The 26,527-nt window shown below is 48.9% G+C and overlaps 1 protein-coding gene across 3 annotated transcripts in view; it reads right to left on the reverse strand.

The window, feature by feature from the left end:
• Positions 1-26,527, reverse strand: part of LOC144943970 (mechanosensitive cation channel TMEM63B-like) — a 92,970-nt gene that overhangs the window by 63,878 nt on the left and 2,565 nt on the right. Inside the window, exons 2-4 of one of the 3 annotated variants that reach the window (XM_078871887.1) lie at positions 19,797-19,928; positions 7,677-8,060; positions 1,748-1,827 (exon numbers count right to left, since the gene is read on the reverse strand). In XM_078871887.1, coding sequence (XP_078728013.1) covers positions 1,748-1,827; positions 7,677-7,883 — 287 coding nt within the window. In that variant the 5' untranslated portion in view covers positions 7,884-8,060; positions 19,797-19,928. Of the gene's footprint in view, positions 1-1,747; positions 1,828-7,676; positions 8,061-9,203; positions 9,426-19,796; positions 19,929-26,527 lie in introns of those variants that run through there. The other 2 variants (XM_078871888.1, XM_078871886.1) reach the window with 2 other exon arrangements.

A 26,527-nucleotide genomic window follows, 5' to 3' on the forward strand; every position in this document is an offset into this window, starting at 1 on the left:
ATGGCAAACGCAATAAAATAAAAACGGAGCAGAGACGAACACTGACGGTGATTTAATGATGGCGTGCAATGGCGACTCGGGTCCCTTGTTTTCATTTGTTTGCGTTATCGATAATCAAATACTACAGCAAAGTTTTTTTATGGATATATGTGGTTTGCCACTCGTAGCGCTCTGCCCAACGATAGAAGTACAAGTCCAGCCCCACGAGTGCACGTCTGTGTGTCTGTTGGAACGCGCCACGCATTGGCCGACAAGCCCTGCGCCTCTGATGCCCAGCGATTGGCAGCCGCTGATCAATCGCAGTGAAACAGCGCTGTGCGGTTTACAGTAACACATTGTCACTGGATTTGACAATCGGTTCCGTGACTTTTGCTATCGATAGTAGATTATTATTATAATAATATTTGTTGGAAGATGGGGAATAGATTAACAATTCTAGTGGTAACAAGAGGCAGGATGCAGGAAGCTTTGTGTTACACACGTTACTGGAAGCTAGGCAGCAGCTTACTGCCGGCTGCTCGAGTTAATATCTTAAAAAACCGTGCATGCTGCGCGACTACTGCGCGAGGACACACGGCGTGGTCCGACCTCGCTTTGTGTGGCATGTACAAATACTGCGCACAAATCCATTACAACTCCCATGGTGAAAGAAAAAAAACCAATACTACTCCAACATGTAGACATCGATTTAATATACCCGTTGAGTTAACAAAGGCAGACAAGCGCACACGTTACTGCTTAACTTGCTGTTTATCCCACAGCTTGCAATAATATTATTATTATTTTTCAGTACGTGGTCAATTCGCTGTTGCCTAAAGGCCTCCCCCCCCGGGGTTGCGTCAGTCATGAGGGCATCTTCACCATGCTTCACCCCACGCTGGTCAGTGTGGGCCGGAGGAGAGGGGCGGGTGGCGTGGGGCGTACTGGGACCAGTTCAAATGTCACTCGCCACTTTTGTGGGCCGTGGCCGGGAATCGAACTCGGGCAGCCGGGTTCACGGTGCAATGCACGAACCGCTGTGCCACCAACCATTGTGATGCGCGTAAACAATTGATACAGTTTGCGACTTAAACCAAACTAATCTCACAGCAAACAAGCGCAAAAGCAACATCTATTAAATATTCATATTTGAGATGGCAATGTCGGTAGTCAAGCATATGTGATATTTTTTACTTTCTATTTATAAATGCAATTTGATGTTATACCACTGTAACGCGGCTGATTCCGACGCACCCAAACCCCTCCAGATGAGAAGACTCCCATAAATATCGTTAGCGACTCATCACACGTTAGATCCTATTCTTAATTCTAGGCCTAATAACAGTTTCATTTTATATCGCGTCACTCACGCCAAAAGCATCCCATAATGGGCTGTACAGTAATTATATAGGAGGACCAAATGCCATATACAGCCACTACCAAAGCAAAATGAAAACCCATTACACCAAGCGAAATCAAAAATGAATAAACACATCAAGAAATGGCACCCAAAAAAAAGCACACACAACAAAAAAGTAAGACCGCGAGCGTGATTTTTAACCAATTCGCAATCCACTGAAGCACGCCCCCCCCACCTACCCCTGCATCCTGCTTGCGTCGCGCATGCCCCCCCTTCCAACCCCCCCCCCAAAACCCACAGTAACCCAGCGACCTCCCCTCGCTCGCATAATTCCCCCGTCAATCCGAAATCCGTCAAGAGCCCAGCTGCGCGCTCCTCTCTCACCTGTCATTATCGCTCCTCGCTCACCTGTCATTATCGTTGAGGAGAGCCAGCCGCCCATAGTCCCACGCCACTTTCCTTAGCACCGAGAAGAGGAGGAGCAGCGCCTGTAGGGAAGAGCGGGAGCAGCAGTACCCCGCGGGTCACAGGAATAGCAGCGCCACACTCCACACTCCACACTCCACACGCCGCCGCTGCCACCGCTGCCGCCACGCGCGATTGTCCCACCTGCGCCGGGTAATTACGGCGCTGCGGAGGTCCAGGAAGCGGCCACACTGCTGATCCAGGATACTCGGCGCTCAGGGCGGACTTTTCACTGCCAACGAGCGCAGCGGGGGGGGGGGGGGGGGTGTGAGAATAACAACGGCGGTGCCTGCCCGCTGCGGTGCTGGTGGCGGCGATGAGCAGTAGTTCGGAGGAGGCGGTAGCGACGCACCCCGACCTCGATTCGATTGTCACAATTCACAGTTCCGATTCGATCGAATTCATCTCAAGCTCAGTGCCGCTTCCCACTTTGATTTGTTCTCCTCTGTTGTGTACGTTATTTACAGCAGCGGCTCCCAACCCCTTTGTCCGCGGCACACTGGAGTTTCTTACGAGACGCAAAAATATACAAAAAGGACACGAACTCTGCGCATAAGCAAGAACCACCAGCATTTCCTGAAGAAGTGCATTGTGGACCCTCTTAGGACCACTGGTGGCCTGCGAGGCCATGGGAAGTGGTCCGTAGCACCGCAGCGGATGCTACGATTCCCACAAAGCAACTTTATTTTTTTGTATGGCCATTGCACAACTTTTTACAATTTATGAGCGCCAATGAAAAGAAAGTTATCTTCTTGGTTCTTTCGGTAAAGTCACGTAGAATGGAAATAATAAAATAATAACATTAAACATAATAAAATAATTCTCACGATGTTTCGGCCACAACGCAATCAGCCGTCCTCAGGTGAAGACCAGGTCTGTCGGGGAGACAGCGGTCACGAAAGCTTTAAATCGAAAAGAAAGTTAATTGACTTCGTAACATTGTACAGATCTTTTAGAGTAGAACATAGGTTGAGGGTTGACAAGCGGTTCGCGGGTCCAGAATGGTTAGGAACCACGTTGGTCTACATATGCTGTGGTGTTTGAGAATCATATTAGGTCTGTATTGTTTAGGAGAAATCGTATTTTGGTCCGTCTTGTATTAAAGCATTGTTATGCAACCTGTAATAATTTATTTACTTTGTAATTATCTCAATTACCCCTTTTGTTCTGGCGAGAGATACGCTGCACGCTAGGCGCAGTATGAATAATAACAAACGATGACACTGTCCACCGTCTCGTTTTTATCGTCATTTTGTCGCATTTGTATAACTGCGTCCACCCCGTTGGCGAACGTGTAACACGAGCCTACCATATGCACATTGGCGTTAACGCACGTCAAACGAGCTCTTTATTTGTGCAGACATTTCGGTAAATCGGGATTTCCAACACATTCTCAACCCGCGCGATTCGATGCCTGCATCGTGAGAGTAGGAATCGGTTTTTCACCGATTCATTGACGCACTCTTGCACGTCCAAAGCGTTAACCGTCAAATGAATGTATTGGCGGTACACCGATGGCGTGGCATAAAAAAATTGCTATTTTTGCGCAAATTTTTTTTATTTTCCCACGATTCTTTCGGGGTGGTGCGTCAAAATCAGTTCTCGTGATGTCGAAGCAGTCGGAAGACAAAAGTTATAAGCAGCTGAACACGAAGCTTTCACAGCCTATTGCTGTATCGCACACAGCCTGATGACGATTGGCACCGTGTTCCAAAGGCAGATTTGACTCGTGCCATAGACTTGGTCGGACGGCTCCTCGATTCGTTTCAGGAATAATTTATTGGCGGACGGTGGCATCAAAAGGCTATGACTCATGTCACGTTTGAATGGGAAAGCAGCTGCTGAATCCAAGGCAACTTCTGATGGAGATTCTGCAGCTCACTCAAGGGCAACGGCGACATCGTCAGAATGTTTTGAGCACCAGTGTGCTATGCTGCACCGTTCTACCGCCAACACGTCCATGTAGAGCAGAGGTCGCAAACGGGTTTTGATTCCTTACCCGTACCCGGCCGCACCAGGGTCGCAAATGGGTACCCGTACCCGTACCCGGCCGCACCGGGGTCGCAAACGGCTACCCGTACCCGTACCCGGCCGGGTACGGGTAGCCGGGTATCGGGTAGGGTACGGGTATCGGGTATCGGGTACCCGGTTGCGACGTCTGATGTAGAGATTCTGGGTCTCGGGAGTTAGTGGACCGCGGAGGGATGAGAGGAGGCTTGTTAACCTGTGCCTCCCATGTACTTGCTGTAGGGGGCAGCACGGCAGGGCTGAGCCCGGTTCGTGCTCGGGTTTGGAGCCTGCTTGGCAAAGGGTGGCTTTGTCGGCTTGAGCGGAGGGGGCTCCGGAATAAGCAGTAAAGCGACGGGTGCAGTTTGCGGATTGGATTCAGTCACTCCCTGGACTAAGGCTGCAGATTTCATTCAACTTTGCAAAGTTTTGGATTTGAACAGATCCAGTGAAGCTATTTGTGAATGTATATTTTAAATTCCTCCTGTGACAAAGACTTCATTCAATTATAAAATGCAATTGCAATCCTTGCTGCTATAAATGCTATTTTAGATGCCATGCCCCAGTTCCTCTCACGAGAGTCATGCATGTTTATTTTTGGATTGTTTACAGGATTTCCATTGTACATAGTTCTGCTTGTTTTTTTTGGTTATAAATGTATTAGTTATGCTCAGAAAATGTCCCTGCTTTTACTCGATGCGGCTTCTCTAACCCCCCTCTCTCCCCATGTATTGTGCGTGCTGTCGTGCAAGCCTTTGTGGCCGGGTTGCCGTTGAAAAACGGCTTCTTAGCGCAATGGGCCTTACCCAAAATAAACTATCCTTGCGAAGCTATGAGTGTTATCCCCTCGCATGAGCCTAAGGTTTTCTCCGGGTACTCCGGTTTCCTCCCACATGCACGCAATTGCAAAATGACCCTCCTGAGAAAGAGTCCATGAGAATTGGTGAGGAATTCCGCGACAGAATTGGCAATATGGCAGAGGCCAGTCTCTCCATAGGCCCAATAATGATGCTGGGCAAAATGGTGCTGATTTTATTTACCTTGGGAGTATGATGGACTGATCTGACTGCCAGCAAATAAAACCTGGTCCCAAGACCATTCCGGCGATGACCGCTCCCCTACAACACACAGCTGCACTGATGCATCGTCACCACCTCCGAGGATAAAAATAATGATGACACATCATGGGAAGACTACGGCATGAGTGGTGTACTTTTTTTTTAGATTTAAAGCTTTCGTGACTGCAGGGTATCATATTCTTTTTCATTTCATTTAATGTTTTATTTTCATTATTTCCCTTCTACGTGACTTTACCGAAAGAACCAAGAATATGAGTGGTGTACTGTTACGCAACTTGGCAACAAAGTAGGATTTTAAATTTCCCAGGATGTCCACCTCAAGGAGAGAACTATCCTGAGGGAACCAGGACTGGTGGCAATATTATTGAGGACAGAGTGCCGGAGAGTGAGCGAGTGCGAGATCGAGACCGACAGCGGCGGGGGGTGAACCGAGTGAAGCCGCACACGTTCGTAGCGTTCGTCACGTCTCCCAGCTGCTTGCAGCCACGAGTACGTTAAACCGGGTGGGCGCTCGTTATAGAGGGAGCGGGGCAGGGTCAGCGGGTGGGGATTGGTGGTGGTGGGGGCCCCCTCATTTAATTAAGCTCACGGTGATTGCACCCCCCAAGGAGGGGACCGGCCTGTCAGCCGCCAGTTTGACTCGGGGCAATTAGGCGCAGACCGCCGAGGAGATACGGTACCGCCAAGGCAGCTCAAAGTGGTCCTCAGACCGCAGACAATCAAACGCGCTAAGCGCAACACGCCGCGGATTTGAAATCAGCGAGCAGCAAATCCCTCGCACGAAAGCCACACCACTCGTTTCAGGGATCGCGGTGAAACCGGTGCCGGGGCGGGTTTGTGTTTTTGTTACCGCTTTTCAAAAGCAATTCGGGTGAAATTTAAACTATCGGCGGAGCCAACGGATTATACGGCAATTTTTTTTTAAACATATGTTTTTCATTAAAAACCTTCAACGAAATTTTACAAAAATCACTGTCGAAATGTATGGCACCAGCAATAAGATGTTTTGCTTTATTTTGTCCGTTTGAGTTTACCCATTTGAAATCTATACGCGCGTGGGGTTATTTTTTTTCATGTTGTTGGAAACAATTACAATTGAAATTGGGAAATACACGCTGTACAATGTAGGTTTTAACGCATAGTAGAAAATAATATCTATCGTCATGTTATAATAATAATAACATGGAATAGAATTCACGTCCCTTTGCCAATCTATTGCTGGACAAGGGCCTTCATGACAGCCATGGGGGGGGGGCGGTTGTTTTGACCATACTTCACCACGCTGGCCGGTGTGGATTGATAAAAGCGGAAGGGGCCCAGGACGGGTTCAGAGATCACCGGCGTTAGCCATGGCTGGGAATCGAGCACCGACTCACCGTATGAAATTAAGAAGGATGGGAATACAGCTAATTATATGTCCCCCTTTATATATAATCAGGCAATAGCCCATTGGGACCAGAAGTTTCTGGGGAGGGAGCGAGGAGACGGTTCAGATATCACCCGCCACTGACGGTAGCCGTGACCCGGAACTGAACTCGGGTCGTCGGGTTCATCGCGCAGCGGCACTAGCCACCCACTGGACCACCTGCATCTCCCCATTTTAATTTCGCAAGCACTTAAACACAAAAACCTCGTGTTTTTGCGAACGTGACCAGACAAAGACATTTGATTTAGTCGGTGCACATCAAGTGTGTTTTTCTAAACGAAGCAATAATGTCGGTCGGTTTTTTTCTCTTTCGTTCTTTCTTTCCCAGTGGTTTAATGCAAAGTTAAGGGAAATTAATCTAGGCCTTCCAAACACTCTTGACAGCACATGTGGATTGTATTATACGGCCAGCTACATCGTGGCCATAATTCTCGGTTGCTCGTGTTTGTGTGCGCGCCCTTTGCAAAACTCGCTCGACCAAAGAGATCATGAAAACGCAACACTTCCAGGATTCAAGGACAAACGTGTGACATTTTCAGAGCAGGGTGGAGCGAATGACTCTGACCCAGATCAGTCGTCGATATGTCATGAAAAAAAACTACATTTTGTCCAGCGCGTGCGAAAATTCAAAGTGTCGCTCCACAGCTCACATGAACAAAGGGGGTGACCACTCATCTCTGTCAGCGGCACAGCCATCTCCACGTGGTACTGACTCTGACCCATCCTTCACCGCAGTAGTCAGTGTGGTTAATGGAAGACGGCAAGCAGGGACACGGCAACACAGTACAGTCCTAGTTATCGGACAACATTCTGCCGTTTTGGTGAACTCGACTTGTATTTACGAGTTAGTATGTTTACAACGCTTCCACCGACTCACACCAACCATTGCGCTGCTGCCACCCGTTGCCGCTACCCCACGTCCAACCGATCATGTGCAGCGTCTAGAGGTGCGGTTGCAGGAGGCTGCGATATAAACCCAAACAACATGCAATCTTTTTACAGTGGGGAGGAATTTCCGAAATGCATGTAAATAATCGCGCGCTGCACCACAGCGATAATTTGTATGCAGAACTCCTTTCATACCGTGCGTGGCCAACCATGGAAATTGCTCATTTAAATCATCTGTGACAATCTCGTCGTAGGGTGCATGGAAAAGTGTACTTATGACTTCATGAATTTCGACTCGCTCTATCGCACCCCTTTGCCGCCACTGCCGCCGCCCGTAATTTTCCGAAGAAACAAGGACGAAAAATCACGCACACGCATGGGCATTCCCGCAACGCACCGCTCGCCGCTTACTACTCGCCGTGCTCCAACCGGTCCCACCCCCGGTCGCACCGCCGCCACCGGCCGCTCTCACCATCCACACGACGAAGTCGATGGCGAGGACGATGACGACGCCGCCGAATGGCGTCCCCTGCAGCACCGAGTTGCGGCCGCGCGCGCTGAAGCACTCCGACGTGCTGTTCGGCGCCGCCGCCGTCGTCGTCCCGGACCAGAATTGCGATGGCGTCGGGTCGAAGAGCGCCGCCGCGCTCGGCAATAGCGGCGCCAAGACGTCCTCCATGACCCCGGGGCTCGTGAGAAGAGGGGGGGGGGTGTCGGCGGCCCTAGCAGCAAGGCCCGAGGCGGCGGGAGGAAGGGCGGACGGCGGAGTGGCAGGGGCGGCGACGGCGGAGGAGGAGGCGGCAGCGGTGGCGGCGAGACAGTCGTGCCGAGATCACCATCCTCCCTCCCGCGGAACCTGTGCCGCGTGGGGTGCGGGTAAATAAGAACGACGGGGAATTATCCACGTGCGCAGCCACGTGGCAAATCAGTCGGGGTGTTAAGGTCAAGGGCCGCGCTGTCAGCAGAAGTCAATGCAGCAGAAGTCAATGCAGCAGAAGCCATTGTTGTGCTGTACTATGCACCAACAACTATGCCTCCCCACCTTCATCGAGCCACGATGACCGGCGTGAAGTATTGTTAAATGGACCACGTGATGGGGGGGGAAGCCCTCATCCAGCAGTAGATTGACAAAAGGGCTGCGAAGGCAAGTGTTTGGGTCAAGAGATCGTCATGGCAAAAGGATGTTGCAGTGTTGTGCCATCGTTTTATTCCTTCCTTTGCCCAGTTGCAAAGTCAAAAACTGATCTTCAAGGTCGACTTTTCGATTGTCACAATTACCACTACCTCACCTCGATGCAAGGTTGAGATGTCCTTCTGGGCCCATTCTTAAAGTTTAATCATAACCACCATCCGGTTTTAAGTCTTCCGCTTGGTCGCTACCCTCTGAGTGCGGCTCCAATGCAGGGTCTCGGTGAACTACCGTCCTGCGCAGGTGACCCACGCACCTTAACTTCCCCTTTACAGGCTACACCCGGCTACAGCTAACATCAGACATCAGTGTCAATGACATATCTGAACTGGCACCACGCCCTACTTTCACCTGCCCACACTGACCAACTAAACTTAAAACGATTATTTTTATTTTACCAGGTAAGGCGCACTAAGCTATATCGCTCTTTTTCAGAAGCGACCTGGGCATTCATGATAACTGAAGGATAAGTCTTATCGTATGGAAACTTATAACAGCCAAATACTCTAAAGGCACGTTTCTAAATGTGGAGGGAAAAACCGGAGGACCCGGAGAAAAATCCACGCAACCACAAGGACAGAGATCCATACTCCAAATTTACAGGTTTCAGGGTCAGGATCGAACCCACAACCTCCCGTATACCAGGTGAGGTAGTTAACATCTCGCCACCGTGGCAACCAATACGATGGGGTACGGTCCAAACCACCCTCACGACTGACCGACAGACACAACGTGGTGATGCCCTCAACCAGCAGTGGATTGAAAAAAGGGCTATTGGCTATGACCTTGTATTGCAGCTGATCGTCGTACCTCGAGATGTGAACCCGCGGCTTTTGTTGAACAGCTGACCGCCTCCACCTCACGCGTCCCCCCCCCCCACCCAGGAACACAATCGCACAAAAACACACGGCACAACGCATAGAGATCGCACGATTTCCCTTCATGCTAAATGCGTGGAGGTGGGGGGAGGGATTAAACAAAAGAAAAGGCCCAGATATTGTTTTAACCCGCCGATCGAGATGGAACAAAACCGTTGTATTTCTCGCCACCGCTTTCAATATGTAACCTTGCGACGCGGTGCGTCCTACGATGATGAGGAACGAGTCGAGACGTGGAAATCCCATTTCAACGCAGCGGCAAGGCTAAAGATGGACAATACCGACGGCGAGGTCATTCGAGGTCGGCGATGATGTTCCTTCCTCACGCAATCCCGTTTTGGAGTTTACATTTAAAATTTGTTTAGATTTTTGTTTATCAATCAACGCTGAAACCAGCGTGTGCACTGTGATTATAAGTCAGCTGGCAATGAGTAATAATGAGAGTTTAATAATTTACAGACGTTAATCAATGTATTCCTGGATTAAGGCCTTCCCCAGGCCATACTGATCAGAGGGGTTTTGTTTTATCATACTTCACAAATGAATTAATAACATGTACAAACAGATGTCCATTTTGTGTCTCCGGACACATGAATAAAATATGTTTTAATCGATCGACCAATTGGCTTTCCGGGCCAATAATTTATCGGGCAGCTTCTGCTTAAGCAAGCAAACCATGCAATGCGGTTTCAGCCGTCAGCAGAGTGAGGCTTGTTAAACACATGCTGCTTGCATCGGGCTGCCAGAAAATGTTATTGGAAAGAGAACTCCCATCTAAATTATGGGGCCCTGCTTTGTACAAAAAGCAATATGGCTGGTCAGTGTGGGTGGTAAAATATGGGGGGGGGGGGGGGCGCGGTGGGGAGGGGAGGGGAGGGGGGGGTGCTTCGGCCCCGGTTTCAGGTATCACTCGCCACTGATGTTAGCCATGGCCTGGAATCAAACTCAAGCGGCGAGCTTCAAAGCATCACCGCTGCGCCACCGTTCCTCACCCACCGCCCCCCGTGAAGCACTATGGGTAGCAGTCATTTACTACGCGTAGTAAATTGAAGAGCGAACACACGAGGTTCTGTTTCACCGCCGTCAAGTGCACCGGGTTAACATTTAAGTGAGTTTGATGGGTTTGCGGCAACAGCCCTGAGGACTGGACGTCCTGATATTTTGCAGAACTTTTGAAAAAAATAACTTTTTCGTTTGAGACGAGCGCACACGCGCGAGATCCGAGGGCCGCGTGACGTCACGCGCCAATCTTGGCACACACACCGAGGCGCGGCACAATGCTGGCTTCAGACATCAGAACCACGCACATGCCCTGCTCGTTCAAAGCATGAGGGGGCTCTTTAGCGTTTCAGTTCGCGATCGTGCCGCTCGTTCGTGTAATGCCCCGTCGTGTTCATTAAAAAGTCCTTACGTAAGTTACAGTGACGGTCGGAACTTGAACCAATCGAAATTCATTTTTTATAACGAAATTCAATAATCAATCTCTCATTCACATATCCATCTCTTAACATAATTTTTTTGTTATAAAATGTATTTCTTACACATCTCATCGACCGTACGGCCTTCTCGGAGTGTATAGTTTTCAGCAGCATTGATTCGAGCAAAGCAGATTCTGGGCCGGTTTTGTCAAGCAGTGTCTCATCAGCAGACTCGGGCTTTGCTTGAATCAATTGCTGATAAACTGTCTACTGGGCATCTGTGAAATATAGCTTCATATTTCATCGGTTTCCTTCTGCAGTATCAATAAATATTCTAATTCTAATTGACGGCAAGGATTCTTTATTTACGATATGCTCCTAGTTTAACGCAAACATTATAATTATGAAGCAAATACAAAACTGTATAGAATATACAATATTACTATACTCTTTGGTTCTTTCGGTAAAGTCACGTAGGTATAAAATAAAATAAATTAAATCACGACGTTTCTGGCGCAACACAAGCGTCCGTCATCATCAATTGTTTCTTGCTGTGGTTGTCCCCCCTGATGACGGTCGCTTGTGTTGCGCCCGAAACGTCGTAATTTAATTTATTTTATTTAATACCTACGCGACTTTACCGAAATAACCAAAGAGTATGGATCCCTGCAGTCACGAAAACTTCAAATCTGAATTGGATCACCTCCAATAGCTTTACAGTGTTAAATAGATGGTAATTGGACGCATTAAAAATAATAAAAATAATCAGAAAGCATAAATAAAATACTTAAGCACCAGAAATGCTAAAGAAAAGATTAACATTTACAAATATTGGTAAAAAATAATTTTTTCAATGAACACACTTTTATTTGAACTCAAAAGTAGAATTTTTTTTATTTTGCCCCCACAATTAATCAAATTTGACATGCTGAATAAAAGTGGGTGGCTTACATAAATACAATTAAACACGTCGAAAGATAACAAACGGACAACTGGGCAAGTTAAATAAAAGTATCAAATACTCAAAAGCAGTAATCATCATCATTGGCCATGGTCAATCCACTGCTGGATGAGGGTCTCCCCAAGCCCTTTATTATTTATCCAGTAACGCTGCACTGAGACTCAAGGCTGGTTTTTTTTTCTACAAGGGTCCAGCTACATTGGGATGTTAGGTCAACTCTGTTTGATCGAGTTAGGATCCATGAGGGAGGAAAACCCACCAGACACACGAGGGGATGACACAGGTGAATTCAAGAATCAATGAAGGTTACAATACTGGCTCCCCAAAAATCTATGGCGGTCTCCTGTTCACCTTGCAACCAACCTATGCTCAAGGGTTTTAGAATGGCAATCAACACAGTTTTAACATCTTCTTGGTTCTTTCGGTAAAGTCACGGCTGCTTGCGTTGTGGCCGAAACGTCGTAAGAATTATTTTATTATTTATATATTTTTTGCTTCCATCCTACGTGACTTTACCGAAAAAACCAAGAAGATGAATCCCTGCAGTCACGAAAGCTTTAAATCGAAACAGTCTTACCATTTCACCAGACTGGCTTTCTTCAGTAAGCAATTATGTATACTGAGATAAAGCCTTAAGTGTCGTCGATTATATCTGATATCACCCACGATAGGCACTAACCAAGACCCGACGTGGACAATTTTCTCTTCGGCTTGGCAATTCAAGGCGAAGGGGGTTAGACACAACTTCTTAACGTAACTTGCCACAAGTTTCACAACGGCGCCATCGGGGGAACACACTTACAGTTACGCGTACACCGCCCCCAAAAGCTACCGAATGGTGTCTTGGGGGCGGAAGAGCAGGGAGCGGGGGGCTCAACCAGAACACTTTGCAAACGACATGCCCCTTCCAGTAAAACAACAACAAAAAAGCCGATAGTTGGTTTTTTACCCTTTTATCTGGCAACAAAACTGACACCTTTTGGCGTCATCTGGTCCAACACCATGTGAGACTAGGCTCTAAGAAAAACTGTCTCGGGTGTGGACCAATCAACTTCAAGGACAGTGCATACATTGTCAGAGTTATGTTTTTTGTTTGCATTATGACTGCAGGTATTGTGGTCTATGCAAACATGACTCCTTGTAAAAAAGGTGTCAGTTTTGTTGCCAGATAAAAGGGTAAAAAACCAACTATCATATTTTTTCTACTGGCAAATGAGGTTCCAATAGAACAAAAAAGCCCCCCACCTGTACCGTGAGAGGACCCCCCCCCACCACACACGCGGTGGCACGGCTCGGATATGCCAGTGGAAAAAAAAGTGGGGGGGGGGGGGTGTACAACATTCACAGCGACGCCCTCGGCAAGGGGGTTTTGTTGTGCGCCGACAGGTGCCCCCCCCCCGACCCCACTAAACTCCGAGAGGCGGATAAACAACGCGGCCGCTTGTTGGTGTAAACGCACACGAGCGATGACTGGCGGAAAATGGTTTAAAGTCGATTGATGCGGGCGGTGGCGGTGGTGGTGGTGGGGCGGGGGGCGCTAAACCGCTGAGACGCTGAGTCCGCAGCACATGATTAAACATTCTGGGTAGTAGCTGACCACCGCCTGGCACTTCTAAGAAATCGCAAGCTTACGAGGCAATTAAATCACCGCCGGTCAATTAGGGCACGCGGCTCGCACTCCCAAGGAGCGGGACGACAGCCGAATGCAAAGGCAGTCCATCACGGGATTCCTGCGTCAGGCTTGAGGATCCTTATTGATCGAGGAAACGTGCCAACGCACGGACGTGAAAACGACGGCTCAAGGGTTCCGCGCACGCATGTTCGGTCACATGTGCGCCATAAAGCGTACAATTCGTTTTTTATTCTGAAACCTCTTCGTGAAAGTGTTGCATTGCTAACCGTTTTCCCAAAAACTGTTCACGCTTGGCCATCGGCAGCATGTACGCACGTGTACGGCCCTTTTGTCAATCCACTGCTGGATGAGGGCATCACCGCGCCGTGCGGGTCGCGAGGGCCTAGAACGATCAGACTTGACCACGCCGGTCGGTGCGGGTTGAATGAAGGCGCGAGAGGAGCAAAGAAGTGGGAGGAGAGCAGCGCAGTACAGAAATGGATTTCGGCTGGACTGCCATAATAATCCCCCACCATGTAGGCCACGCAGCCTCACGGCAACTTATCTTAAGCGCAGCGGCCATACATACGTACGTACATGCATACTTCGAAGCACTATCCTGGCTCAAAGCCTGCTTAGCTTCCAAAACCTGATGAGTTCAGGGCACATTCCCGGAAATGTGTACATAGGTAAGTGGAGTAACGATTGGTGTGCGAGTCCTCTGAAGGACGGACAGAAACACAGAGGACACATTTCCCAGTAATAGCAGTAAGTGGCCAATTAGCATCAGTAATTAGTATTTTGTTAAAATCCCAAGTAGGCACACTACATCATCATTTTCAGCCTCTCGCTGTCATCCCCTAACTACCGCATCTCGTAATTCCGCAACGCGCCGAGCAAATCAAGAAATAGCGACGTGTGGACTTCAAGCGCCGCAAAGCTAACTAACGATGGATGCTGCCCGTGAGCTCATTAGCAAAGAAAAGGCAATTAATCAATGCAGCCATGTGCTTAACAACTGCGCTATTACGCGGTGTGTAAACCCACCGGTAATACCACACGAAGGTGGGCACACATGAATACAAATTTAGGCGACTTCACTCCTTGTTAGTATACGGATATTTTGAACCACAATACCTTGCTGATCTCAAGGAGCATAAACTATCACACTCCGGTCATCCTCGCAGCGGCTTTTGGAAAGCCATCGAACAAAAACGGTGACTGCATCGCGCAATTTCAGATGTCCTTCTGCGGCCGTCTGGAATGCTCTTCTTTCCGATATTAGGCAACCAATTTAAAGCTTTCGTGACTGCAGGGATTCATCTTCTTGGTTCTTTCAGTAAAGTCACGTAGAAGGGAAGTAATAATTATTATGTTTTATTTTTTATTATTTTATTACTTCCCTTCTACGTGACTTTACCGAAAGAACCAAGATTAGGCAACCGCTGGAGCAATGCACTTTTAAATCTATATTGAAAACTCACTTCGTAAAAACTGCTTTTGTGTTTAGTTTGTTGTTCTTCCCCTGCACCTCCGATTAGCACAATTGGCTACGAACGATGCAAAAGAAGTTCAACAAATATACAAAGATCAAAGATAAAGATCCCCCGTATAGCCTTAACAGACTGTAGGGGCATGTGCTGTTAGTGAGCACCTATGAAGGCCGGAACGGCACACGAGGGGTTGGGTGGCAAGCACCACGCCCGACCGCCTTTGTCTCCCCAGTGGCGATGTTTACACCGCACCAGGTGCTCATTTAAGGCTGAGTCGACCTAGGGGAGGCCCAGGGCCGGTTCAGATAATCGTCACTGGTGTTAGCCGTGAGCGGGAATCGAACCCGGGTCGCCAGGTTCATAGCGCAGCGCACTAACCGCTACACTACCGCTCCCACAACAAATATACGTACACATACATACATACATGCAGAGACGCCTCTCGTATCTGCACTGGTATGGCCTGCCCTGTGGACAGCTCCTACACATCCCTGTTGATCCGCGCTCCTCTTATCAGAGAAGAGCGGATACAATTATGAATTTTCTACGCCTTCCTCATCACCAGCAGCAATCAATACGCCCTGCTCGTGTTGAATGCCTCCCCAGGCCGTCGCCACTTCTCACGGTGCTGCGATGTACAATCCGCCGAGTGCCTGCATGCAAGATGACGATTTCAGCACTCCACCCTCTCGGCAAATTCCGGTCAAGTCGCTCTTCTTGACCACCGGCCATCATCCCTACTGGCCATGCCGAGTCACACCCAAGGCCACTTCGTTTTTTACAAGTCAACATTTTGCATAATAGGTTGTCCCATCGATGAGTTTCTCTTCCCACAATTCCAAGCGTGAACCTCGCCCCTGCTTCTTTGGCGCACCAGTGCATCATGACGCAACGTGATTTTGCACAAGTGGTGGCATTCTATTGGTGGTGTGATGATGCAAAATAGACGCAAAAACCACATGAACGCGAGCTGTTGTGGCCGACCTCTGGAATGTAACAAAACAAAACAGGGGGACTGCAGACGAACACACGAGACGGGCTCACGTTACATGTTACAATGCTGCTACAACAACGCTGGAGGTCGCCACGGAATTCGATGAATCGTCACGTTTCCTTGGTAGTGTTTCGATTCGGGCGTCGATTGTGCTTTATTTGCCTCATTCTCACCACCTTAGGCGTCTTGCTCCTCGTTTTTTTACCGTCTCGTTTGTATTGCATTGGTTTCTCGTGTTGTGTTTTTTTTGTACCGTTTCATCCGCCGAATTCACTTAACCTTGACATGGGCGCGTACGAATTGCATACAGTTTGCACATGCCGTGAGAAATGGATCAATCGTCGCGTGAACAACGACTCGACGCACGTTAAACGGTCGATTCCAGGAAGGTGACAAGCCACGTGGCTCTGCAGCTTGACATGCTGACTGGCGGCTCTCGATGAGCGAGAGACCCTGAACGGCAAAGTGGCGCGCGTGTACACGCTGGAGCCTTTGCCGAGCGGCGAAGGACCACGAAGACGGCAATCGTGGGACAAACGAAAGGTTTGCGACGGCGCGGGGTTTCACCCACGTGGCTGATAAAGACGATGACGCAGTGGGCTGGTCAACACACTGTCTTAGGAGCCCTTTCAAAAGGAGGGACTTTATTCCGGGTTATGTGCAGGGCAGGCAGCAGTGCTCTGTGTTTATAAACTATTGCGGGCGGGGGGAGGGGGCACAAGGTTGGAATTCAGTACGGTCTGTGCCATTACTGCTGAACACCATTTACACGAGTTGGCAAGAACACCCAGCCAGTTGCTGCCACTGCCTTTATAAATAACCAAGATGCATTAAGGGCCATTAAAACCAACCCGAACGAATTCACAGTCAACCTCAATCGACGGCATGAAAAGTGAACCAAATAATACGGCTCTATACAGTGTAGGCTACATTACAGATTCGTTTGCAGCCCTTTGTCAAGCCACTGCTGGGTAAAGGTGTCTCTCTCTCCACGCCACGTTGGTCATTTGGGTTGCATGACCCATACTTCACCATGCTGGTCAGTTCAAGTTGGAGAACGCAGCGGAACTGGTGAAGAAATCACTCGCCACCGATGTTAGCCATGATTGGGAATCGGAATTAAGGTGGCAGGGAGTTTATAGCGCAGTGCACTAACCACAGTGCCACGCCCACTTCTATACGTACATATAATTCAATGAAAAATATACACATGAGCGTTTGGGTCCATAGTGGAATGAGCCAACCACTGCAACCACCACTAACCACTGTGCCACTACTCCCCTCTGATGCCGCTCCAACAGTGTGCATATAAGACAAAAATCTCCCTTATAGCCTTAACAGATTGTTCGGGTAAGAGCTGTTAGCGAGCACCTGTGAAGGCCGGCATGCCACACGAGGAAGTGGGTGGCCAGCAACACATTCAGCCACATTTGCCTCCCTTGTGGCGATGTTTAAACATCACACTAGGTACTCATCTGAAACCGAGTCGACCTGGGGGAGTGCCGAGGACTGGTTCAGATAATCATCACTGGTGTTGGTGGCCGTGAACGCGAATCTAACTCGGGTAGCCGGGTTCCCCTAGCCCGAAACACACCACTAATTAAATCGATTGCCGTGTAACGTTATCTGGTTGTATTCTCAGCTCTAAAATAGAAAACGTGCAACATTTGAATTGACTGCATAATGATAAAGCGGTCCGTCGTCAACAACCGGCATTTCCGACACACAAATAAAACATTATTGCCGGTGCTGCGACGGTAACAGCCGGCGCACGGTGGGGCCACGTGGCCTCGCTTTGGAATGTTCTACGGCACTCTCACCCCCCCCCCCGCTCACATTGCCACCCTCGTTTTCTTGTTTTCCCCTTGGCAGCACCGCTGGGGGGGGGGAGGGTTTCAGGCTTAAGGCCACAATCTATATCGGGCCATGGCGGCGGTGTAACGGCGGAGACTTCGCGACGTGCCAGCGCACCTTCCCGCACTGTAGCTTCGGCGGCTCGCTCGGCCCCGACGCCGCCTGCAAAGAGAATCGGGCCATTTTGCCGGATTTTGCCAAATCGTGCCGGATTGTCAAAAGTCTCCAAGACAACAACTTCAACTGGTGGAAAAAGTGAAATAAAAACAACAAAAAGGGCCCTTCGATTACATTTTTGAGAACAAGGAAATGTTTGTTTACATATTTCCACACTTTCCAACTAAGATTGAAAGGCGTTTGTGCATTAGCTTTTTCCGTCCATCCGTAAGGGGGGGGGAGGGGAGGCATGATAACTCGTGTAAATCTCATCTGACATGAACCAACATTGAGGATAAAGTTGTATTGCTATTAAGGACGCATTGATCAAAGAATTGAGCGAAACTTGGAGACAACCAGTGCTAAAAGGCCCCTGCCTAGGCATCCGTGCCCTAGCAGCAAAGGCGCGGCGCCCTCCGTGGCAGAACAGCTACACGAGCTCCACCCCGCCTCGGCCCCCACCAGCCGGTAGTAAACAAGCCGACAGCACGAGGGATGACACAGCACACAAAATTTGCCATGTAGGTGTCATTGGCCACTTTTAGCCACAATCTTGCTGGACTCACATTCACGGAGCATCCAAGAAGTTGCTTATGAAACGAATTGTAACTTACCGACCAGGTCAGGAACTTGCCGACCTGTTCCGTAACTTACACTGGTAACTTCTACTGTCAAGCTCGTCCATCCATGACAATGGGGGAACGGCAGTTATAACTCTCATAGAGATGATCCAATACGAACCAAACTGCAGCAGGTAGTTGTCTTGCTGTCAGGGACCCATTCTACTGAAAAAAGACCGGATTGATCCAAAGGTGGCCCAAAACTTGGGAGACACAAACCAGAGCAGAAAGCATTTTGTTGCAAATACATTTTTGCCCCAACAGCTGTCTGTCCGTCGACTTCCATGCTGCCAGTCAAGTAATTATATTCTTGTGAAGACGAAACGCGTGGTGGCAAGCGCGACGTATTCCATGCGTAGGCATGATTTCCTCCCCCCCCCATCCCCCCACGACTTGTTTCCATTGCGAGACGTGTTTTGTTTGTACTTTGGGAGAAACTCCCGAGCCCCCAGATGTCGGCGGGAAACTCTGCATCAATGCTGGAGTTGCGTAGCGTGCGTACGTCCACGTGCGAACGTGCGTGTATGTACACACGCACGTACGCGGATACGTGCATGAGTACATACATGCATGTACGCATGTGCGCGCGTACGTGCGTGAGTACATACACGCACGTACGCACGTGAACGTACGTGCGTAGTTCCGCGGGGCTCGCAGGGATCACTCGCAGGCCCTCTCTGCGTCTCGAGGATTGATGGCCGCCACTGTCGTGGTGTCTGAACAATGTCATCCGCGACCCACACGAAAACCAGGAAAGCAGACCTTTGCAAGCGACCCAATGTAGACGCGTTTACATTGAGTCCTTTGAGCTTGGGGCACTGTAAGCATCGTGAAGGCGTTTTAATTGCTATACCGTAAATATTTACAGCCTTTGGTCAATATACTGCTGCACGAGGCCCTCACCATGCTCTGCGGGTCATGAATGTCGTGTGACCATACTTCACCGCAACAGGCCTTCAGTATATCACAGAGGCCTAAGTTAGTTGTTCCTGTGTAAATAACGATCATTAACATTAGTCACAGCCTTTGTCAAATCGGGTTGTTTGACCGTACTTCACCATATGGATTAGTAGGGGAGGTGGTGGGGGAACACCCAGGACCCATTCAGATGTCACTCGCCACTGATGTTAGTCATGGCCGGAACGGAGCTTCAGGTGCCAAGCTTCATAGCGCAGTGCGCTAACCACTGCACCACCCCTCCACCCCCTCTTCCTTGCTAATCTTTTACGACCGATCATATTTTTGCCCAATGTCAAGACTCCAAATGCAAATATAAGCTTCGGGGTGCATGTGAAATGAAACGCAACTGGTTTCTCGTCGTCGCTGCCACCAAAAGAACGTGCAGCGTTTGCGGATTAAATCCGTACAGAGAAAGAGAGAGACTAACTCGGAAACCGGTTGTATGACTATTACTCACCGACTATGTTGGAGTTCACCCGGAGGAGACCTCGGAGAGTTCACTGTGCCATATCCCCTTCGGTCACTCAGACACTCCTCCGTAAGAAAAAAAAATCCACCGGCAAATCTCTCCCTCTTCCTCGGAAAAGCCCTACGCAGCGGGGAACGTGGCGGAAGCACACACACGTCTCTCGCTGCACTGTACGACGATCACTGCGTGCGCTTACAAAGGATGAAAAACACACACGCACGCGCAAAGTGAAGGATGCGATGGCGGTGTGAATGGTAAATATTTCACACGCCACACAGGCTGCAGTCACGAGTTTATAAGCGCGACGCAAGCGGTTGCGTTTGTACGCGAGCACAACGAGAGCCGCTGTTCTCTCCCGAGATTGTTCCCCGTGCGACTTGGTGAGAGAGTCAAGGTCAAGGAGTCATCGGCGTCGTGCGATGCGATTTGCCTTCGCCGCGGACAAGCTCAACAAACACAATTTGTAGGCAACGATTGAATCGCAAGCCTTATGACGCAGCAGATTCAATGCACCGCCACGATCTGAGGTTGCGATACAATTATAAATAAATAGATAAATATTGTCCTCGTCATTGTCATCTCGTTGGTACAGTTTTGTTGGGTTCAATGTTCCAAACGTGCCAGATGATTTGCAAATCAGTTTTTTTATTCAAATCACAGTTGCTGGTCTATACGCGCAACAGCCCACAATGCAAAGAGGCCAGCAACCAACAGCACTGCCAATGTTGTGCCGAAAAAGAGTTAACGCGTTTATTGATTTGAGGAAGGTTATTATAAGAGCTTGGGAAAAAGAAACGATGAGAGGGAATTCCAGTTCAGTAGTGAGAGGGAATAAGCAGCTCTCAAGAATAATTAATCATCGAATCATACACCCAAGATTCATTAATCATTAATACTTGAATCACGCAATGCAAGGTTCCTGAGCAGCAGCATCAATAGAATTGACGAATTGGATGCCCTCGTTCTAAGCCTATCAGATTCCGTTGCATGATACTGTGCACACCGCCCCCCCCCCTTACCAACAATCCACTTGTGAATCAAAATGGCCTCGCCATGCCATAATGGTTACAGGGAGTTTAACACGTCGGCTTTCGCGACCAATATTATCCGTAAGAGTTTTTTTTGGGTTAGATCAAACCGTCGTAATCGAATTGTAAATGCTGTGGGTGTGTTTACTCTCCAACACGCCCGGTGTGCTGAACTAGTAACGAATTGTCATGTTGTGTTTTACGTGACAAACCTTACTAATTGGCCGTCTCGGGTGGTGGCGGGCTTAACGACACATTTATATTTACGCGATCTAACCCAAAAAAAACCTCTATTATGGGTCACGGGGAGTTGTTTGACCGTACTTCACGCTGGTTGGTGATAATGGGGCCCAGCAGCACTGGTTCAGATTTACTCGCCACTGATGTTAACCGTGGGCAGGAATAAAACACAGCTCACCAGGTTTCTTAGTTCCAAGCGTTAACCACTGCGCCACCATATTTCACCATGTCAACATCAATTAGGCTCATATTGCCACACTTCCCCATCGCTTCAATCCTTCTGCGAGGTCCGGCATCCCTTATAAAATTGTCGCAGATACGTACTTTGCCGTACTTTCCATCTTTTAACATCAAGCGTTATAGGCTTTTTTTCCCCGCCCAAATTCCCAAGAAATCGCCGCCGGCTAGGATGACGACGGCATTACTTGGCACGATGAAGGGTAACGCCGCTGTCCTTGGGCACGGAACCAAATCGGCCCGTCGCCTCCTGCGCCGCTCCGATTGGTCCTTCACGTGCCGCTGAGTCGCCGTTTTCCGAGGCCGCAATGTTAATGAGAAAAACTCGAGCACGTTCCGGCCGCCCGGCTAACTCGTCGTAAAACACACGCGCCCGGCGACGTGCCGCAGAGATCGGTCTCCCACCGTCCACTTCCGCCCACCCCTCCATACTGCCCCCACTCCCCCCCCCCCCCGGCTTAATTGCACCTTTAGCAAAAGCTGCGCGGTGTGCAATCGATCATTTTACACCCAGTAGCTTAATACTCCCCAGTGCTAAACTGGGAAGAGCGCTTCACACCGTTTCACGGCTCACCCGAGGCGACGAGGGCAAGGATTATTGCAGGCTGGACCTGCAATCCAGAGGTCACCGGTTCCATTTCTATATCTACCCTGTCACTACTTGCTCAAGCAGTAGGCCTCCACTCGAGGAAGGTCAAGGGAGAGCCCCTCGAAGGACGATGTTTAGGCCGACTTTTCCACGACGTCTGGTAAAAGATTTGGCGCGCACACACACACTTTACCCCACCACCCACGACCTGCCGATCAACCCGCTCTGTAGTGGAGCCACTTATACCGCTGGCTGGATCGAGGCGGCGGTGTGGCGGTGGGGAGGGCGGGCGGAGCAACCGTTGTTTCAATTGCCGCGCCGGGAGGTTGGATCGAACCGGCGACCTTTAGATTGCAAGTCGGGCATGCTAACCGTCGTCACACCACCACGGCAGCATCTCGCACTGGAATGACCCCTCCCCAGTTGACCCTGCCCCGGTTGGGCCTAAACGGCGTGCGACGGGGATCGTTTCCCCGGCAGGTGTAAAAGACAAACCCGTTACTTATTCATCGCCCCTGTGTCGACGCACGAGGCGGGCACGAGTGGACTCAGCCGCTTGGATAATGCGGCAAATTGACAATGGGCAAGAGCGCGGGGGACAGCCGGCGACACAAAAGGAAGAGCACAAAACAACACGGGAGCGGTGCAAACGTGCGTACAGTTCACACTGTTGTGTTCGCCACTGTGGGCCACAACTAAAATAGAAAGAGCAACGTGCACAGGTGCGCTCACAAACAGCAGGACGGCGCAACTCCCAACGTGCTGCCCGTTTGTGAGCGCACCGTTCTTTGTGCGTTGGTTTTTTTATATTTTGTTTTCAGCCAGCATGCAATTTCCTGTTTTGATGTTTTTTTTCCCTTCATTTTTACAGAACGTGATGGGTTCGACTCAAAATAATAACACTACTACTACTGTCCGTTTACATCCAGGACAGCCTCGCCGAGTGTCAACGCTCTTGTTCAGGAGGCTCCCGTCACATCGGGTTGTTTTGCCAACACAACCGAATGTTGAACTTCTTTCGCACCGTACAGAGCCGATCGTGCTAATCGGAGCTGCGAGCTTATCAGACGTTGTGTACATGTACGGCCCTTGTGTCAATCCACTGCTGGATCAGGGCCCTTTCCCACGCCATGCTCGTGAACCTGGACATAGACTGGCAAGTTGATCTTCGTACAGCCTTACGCAAGAGAGTATGCGAATGGACACGATTTAATTCTGGGCATGTGTTGGCTTGCAAACATCCACGAATGGCTTGCCAAATTGCCTGCACTCCAGCGGCTATGTGGCCTAATTTTAATATTCAGATGATTTTCAAAGCCAGGTGAGTGCCCCGTCACCGAGCGTGCGACGTGTCATTTGTTTATTTGATTATTTACACTGTGTTCTTTACAGGAAAACCGCAAAGCACAGATTACACGGGTCAAATGCAGTGGCCGATTAATCTAGTGCGGGGGCCTGTAGCATATGTTATAAAGGGGCTCTAAATAAAATAAAAACGCGTAAATATAGTAGTAGAGTAATTGTATTTTTTCATTTGCCATACAGCCAGATAATACGACAAATCGCGAACCTTAAACACCCAGTCGTTCATAAAAGTTGAAGGCGGTATAGTACTATAGTAACAGAGCAAGTGCAGAATCACTGAACCGGAATTGACAGCTTGAGAGCATTTAGCGCGGGGCCCTTGAAAGTGCGGGGCCCGTAGTAGATGCTACTTTTGCTACTAGGATAATCCGGCACTGCCTACCACTACCCCTACCACTACGCCAATCACTACGCCAATCACTAACCCAACCCCTATCACTACCCCCATCACTACCCCCATCACTAACCCAACCCCTATCACTACTCCCCATCACTAACCCAACCCCTATCACTACTCCCCATCACTAACCCAACCTCTATCACTACCACGACACCCATCACTACCCCAACCCCAATCACTACCCCAACCCCTATCACTACTCCCCATCACTAACCCAACCCCTATCACTACTCCCCATCACTAACCCAACCTCTATCACTACCACTACGCCCATCACTACCCCAACCTCTATCGGTCACTGGGGGGGTTTGTGCGATCACATTTCAGCACGAACATGACTGCGGGGTGGCGAGTTAGGGCCACGACCAGTTCAGATATCACCGACGTGAGCCGTGGGCGGGAATCGAACTCGGGTTGCCAACATCACAAGCCAGTGCTATAAATGCAGGGTTGCTGTTCCGCGTAGCAGATAACAGTGACCTAATTATTTAATTTTCCTTTTTTTATTTACTACCAGGTAAGGCCCACTATACTATACGGCTCTTTTTCAGAAGCGACCTGGCCACAAATGATTGCTCAATGAAGCGGCTTATCACGTGGACATTTTATAGCTGCCAAATACTTCAAATTAATGTTTCTCAAGCGTTCCAGACGACCGCAATAGCGCATCTGAAAGGGTGCGATACAGTGACCATCATTGTTTGATAGTTAGCCAAAAGCCGCTGCGAGGATGACCGGAGTTTGCAGGATGGTTTATGCTCCTTGATGAGATCAGAAAAGTATTGTGGTTTATTTGTGGCAGGCACTTCATGTGTAACGAGTGAATCACAATTCCTAACCGGTGTTACCGCTGCTGCCACATCCATCATCACAGCAAATCAAATGACATAGATGTAATCACCAAACAGCCCATTCAACAAATTATTCTGTGGATACTTCAATGACTTCACTTTGTAAACCGGTAGCGGCTACTGCCCACTCTCTATTGGTTTTATTGTCACACTACGCAACCATTTACATCAAGCAAGAGAGGAAATGTCAACTAACACGGTGACTCCCCACGGTGACACGGCTCCATCCCATAATCAACAGGGATCTGACCAAACATCCCGAATGTAGCTGGACCCTCCTGGAAATGAGAGTTGGGAATCTACTACGTAGATTTTTACAATTGTTCTGCGTAGCTGTCCGATGCGTTTCCCGGTTGTACCGCGTGCTGTTCGGCACGACGTCCGACGTTTCCCGCTTCACGTGCTGGGAGATTCGTCAATAAAGAGCCTCTGCAATAACTATTTCCTGCTAAAAATCACAGAAAAAAAGTGTGACATCACGCCGAACAACACGAGGTACAACCCGTAAGCTCGATGGAGAGCTCGGCTTGGGGACCAGCAATGTTTGCCGTGATGAACAAGTGACAAAAGGTACTTTCCATCCCACCGGCAACTTGTGTACATGTGGCCGTGTGGACGAGATAACTTTTAAACTTTCCACAAACCACAGCACTTGAGTTTCCCTCACCCTCCAAACTTTTTATACACCACTCAGGTTGGCTGCCAACTCCAACAAGAACAAAAGCCAGAATTTTTTCTGGACGATGTCGCTTCTCGTGCTGGCCTGAATTATAGGTCAGAATTTGGGCCAAGTACAAACGCGTCACCAGACATGTCACACTCAGAAAATATTGTAGATGGCCGAAGCATTTGACATTACATTCCAGGATGGTGACCTGCCCAACCCACCTAATGACTCGAGAAGCTCAGAAAATCATGGTAAGACCACAATGTAACCGACTCAAGTTGTCCATCAAATTGAGTTCACAGAGAAAATGCGGGTGGATTTCGAGTACATGCGATTAGGGGCGGTGAAACGGCCCATCGGTGCCACATTTGCCACTCCTTGCAGAGGTTCATGGTTCGAATCCAGTATTCGCCATGGTTAATACTCTACATGTAAACCATGGCGTCGGTGTCCAAATGTGCCAAATTCGAAAATTGCCTGCACAATCACTCAATTGGGGTTACACAAGGCAATCTTTGCCCCTCTACTGGCAGACTAATGACCCAGGTCCCACTCGCAAACGAGACTCACCTCGTCTCTCGAGTTCTCGCCTGGTTAAATAAACGTAATACTTGAAATTGGCTTTTCATGGAAACGACATAATAGAACGTTATTCCTGCGACCACTTTGCAGAGGTGGGACAAAGTCATTGTTATGCAAGTCCAAGTCGAGTCGCAAGTCATCAAATTCATGACTCGAGTCTGACTCGAGTCCAAGTCACATGACTCGAGTCCACATCTCATAGGTGGGACAAAGTCATTGTTATGCAAGTCCAAGTCGAGTCGCAAGTCATCAAATTCATGACTCGAGTCTGACTCGAGTCCAAGTCACATGACTCGAGTCCACACCTCTGCCACTTTGTCATTTAAGTCATTAATTATCAAAACCCAGCTCCTGAAAGGGGGATAATAAATGCCCAACTATCTTTAGTTGAACCCAGTTGGCTGTGCACTGAGGACAATTATTAGAAAATTATTCCTACACTAATTTCAGCAGAAATTTACCAAAGCTGATCAACTACAAATGAGAACTGCAAACTATAGTACCGACCATTGTGTGCAGGTTTCTCTTGAAGTTAAATCCATCTTAATAGCCTCTTGCCCGACTATAAAAGAGGGGCGTTCCATGGATAACAACAACGTTAATAATTCACTCACTTCATCCACTTAGTAATAACCCACCTACTCTCAAAATAACTCTCCTGCTAGATGTGGACAATTACATTTTGTGGAACATCGTTTTTTTCTCCTGGAAACTCCGCAAAACATGCATAAAGATCACGCATGTCGTAGAGTTCAAATGA

Source organism: Lampetra fluviatilis, chromosome 33 (genome assembly GCF_964198595.1).
Source record: "Lampetra fluviatilis chromosome 33, kcLamFluv1.1, whole genome shotgun sequence".
Taxonomy (NCBI): Eukaryota; Metazoa; Chordata; class Hyperoartia; order Petromyzontiformes; family Petromyzontidae; genus Lampetra; species Lampetra fluviatilis.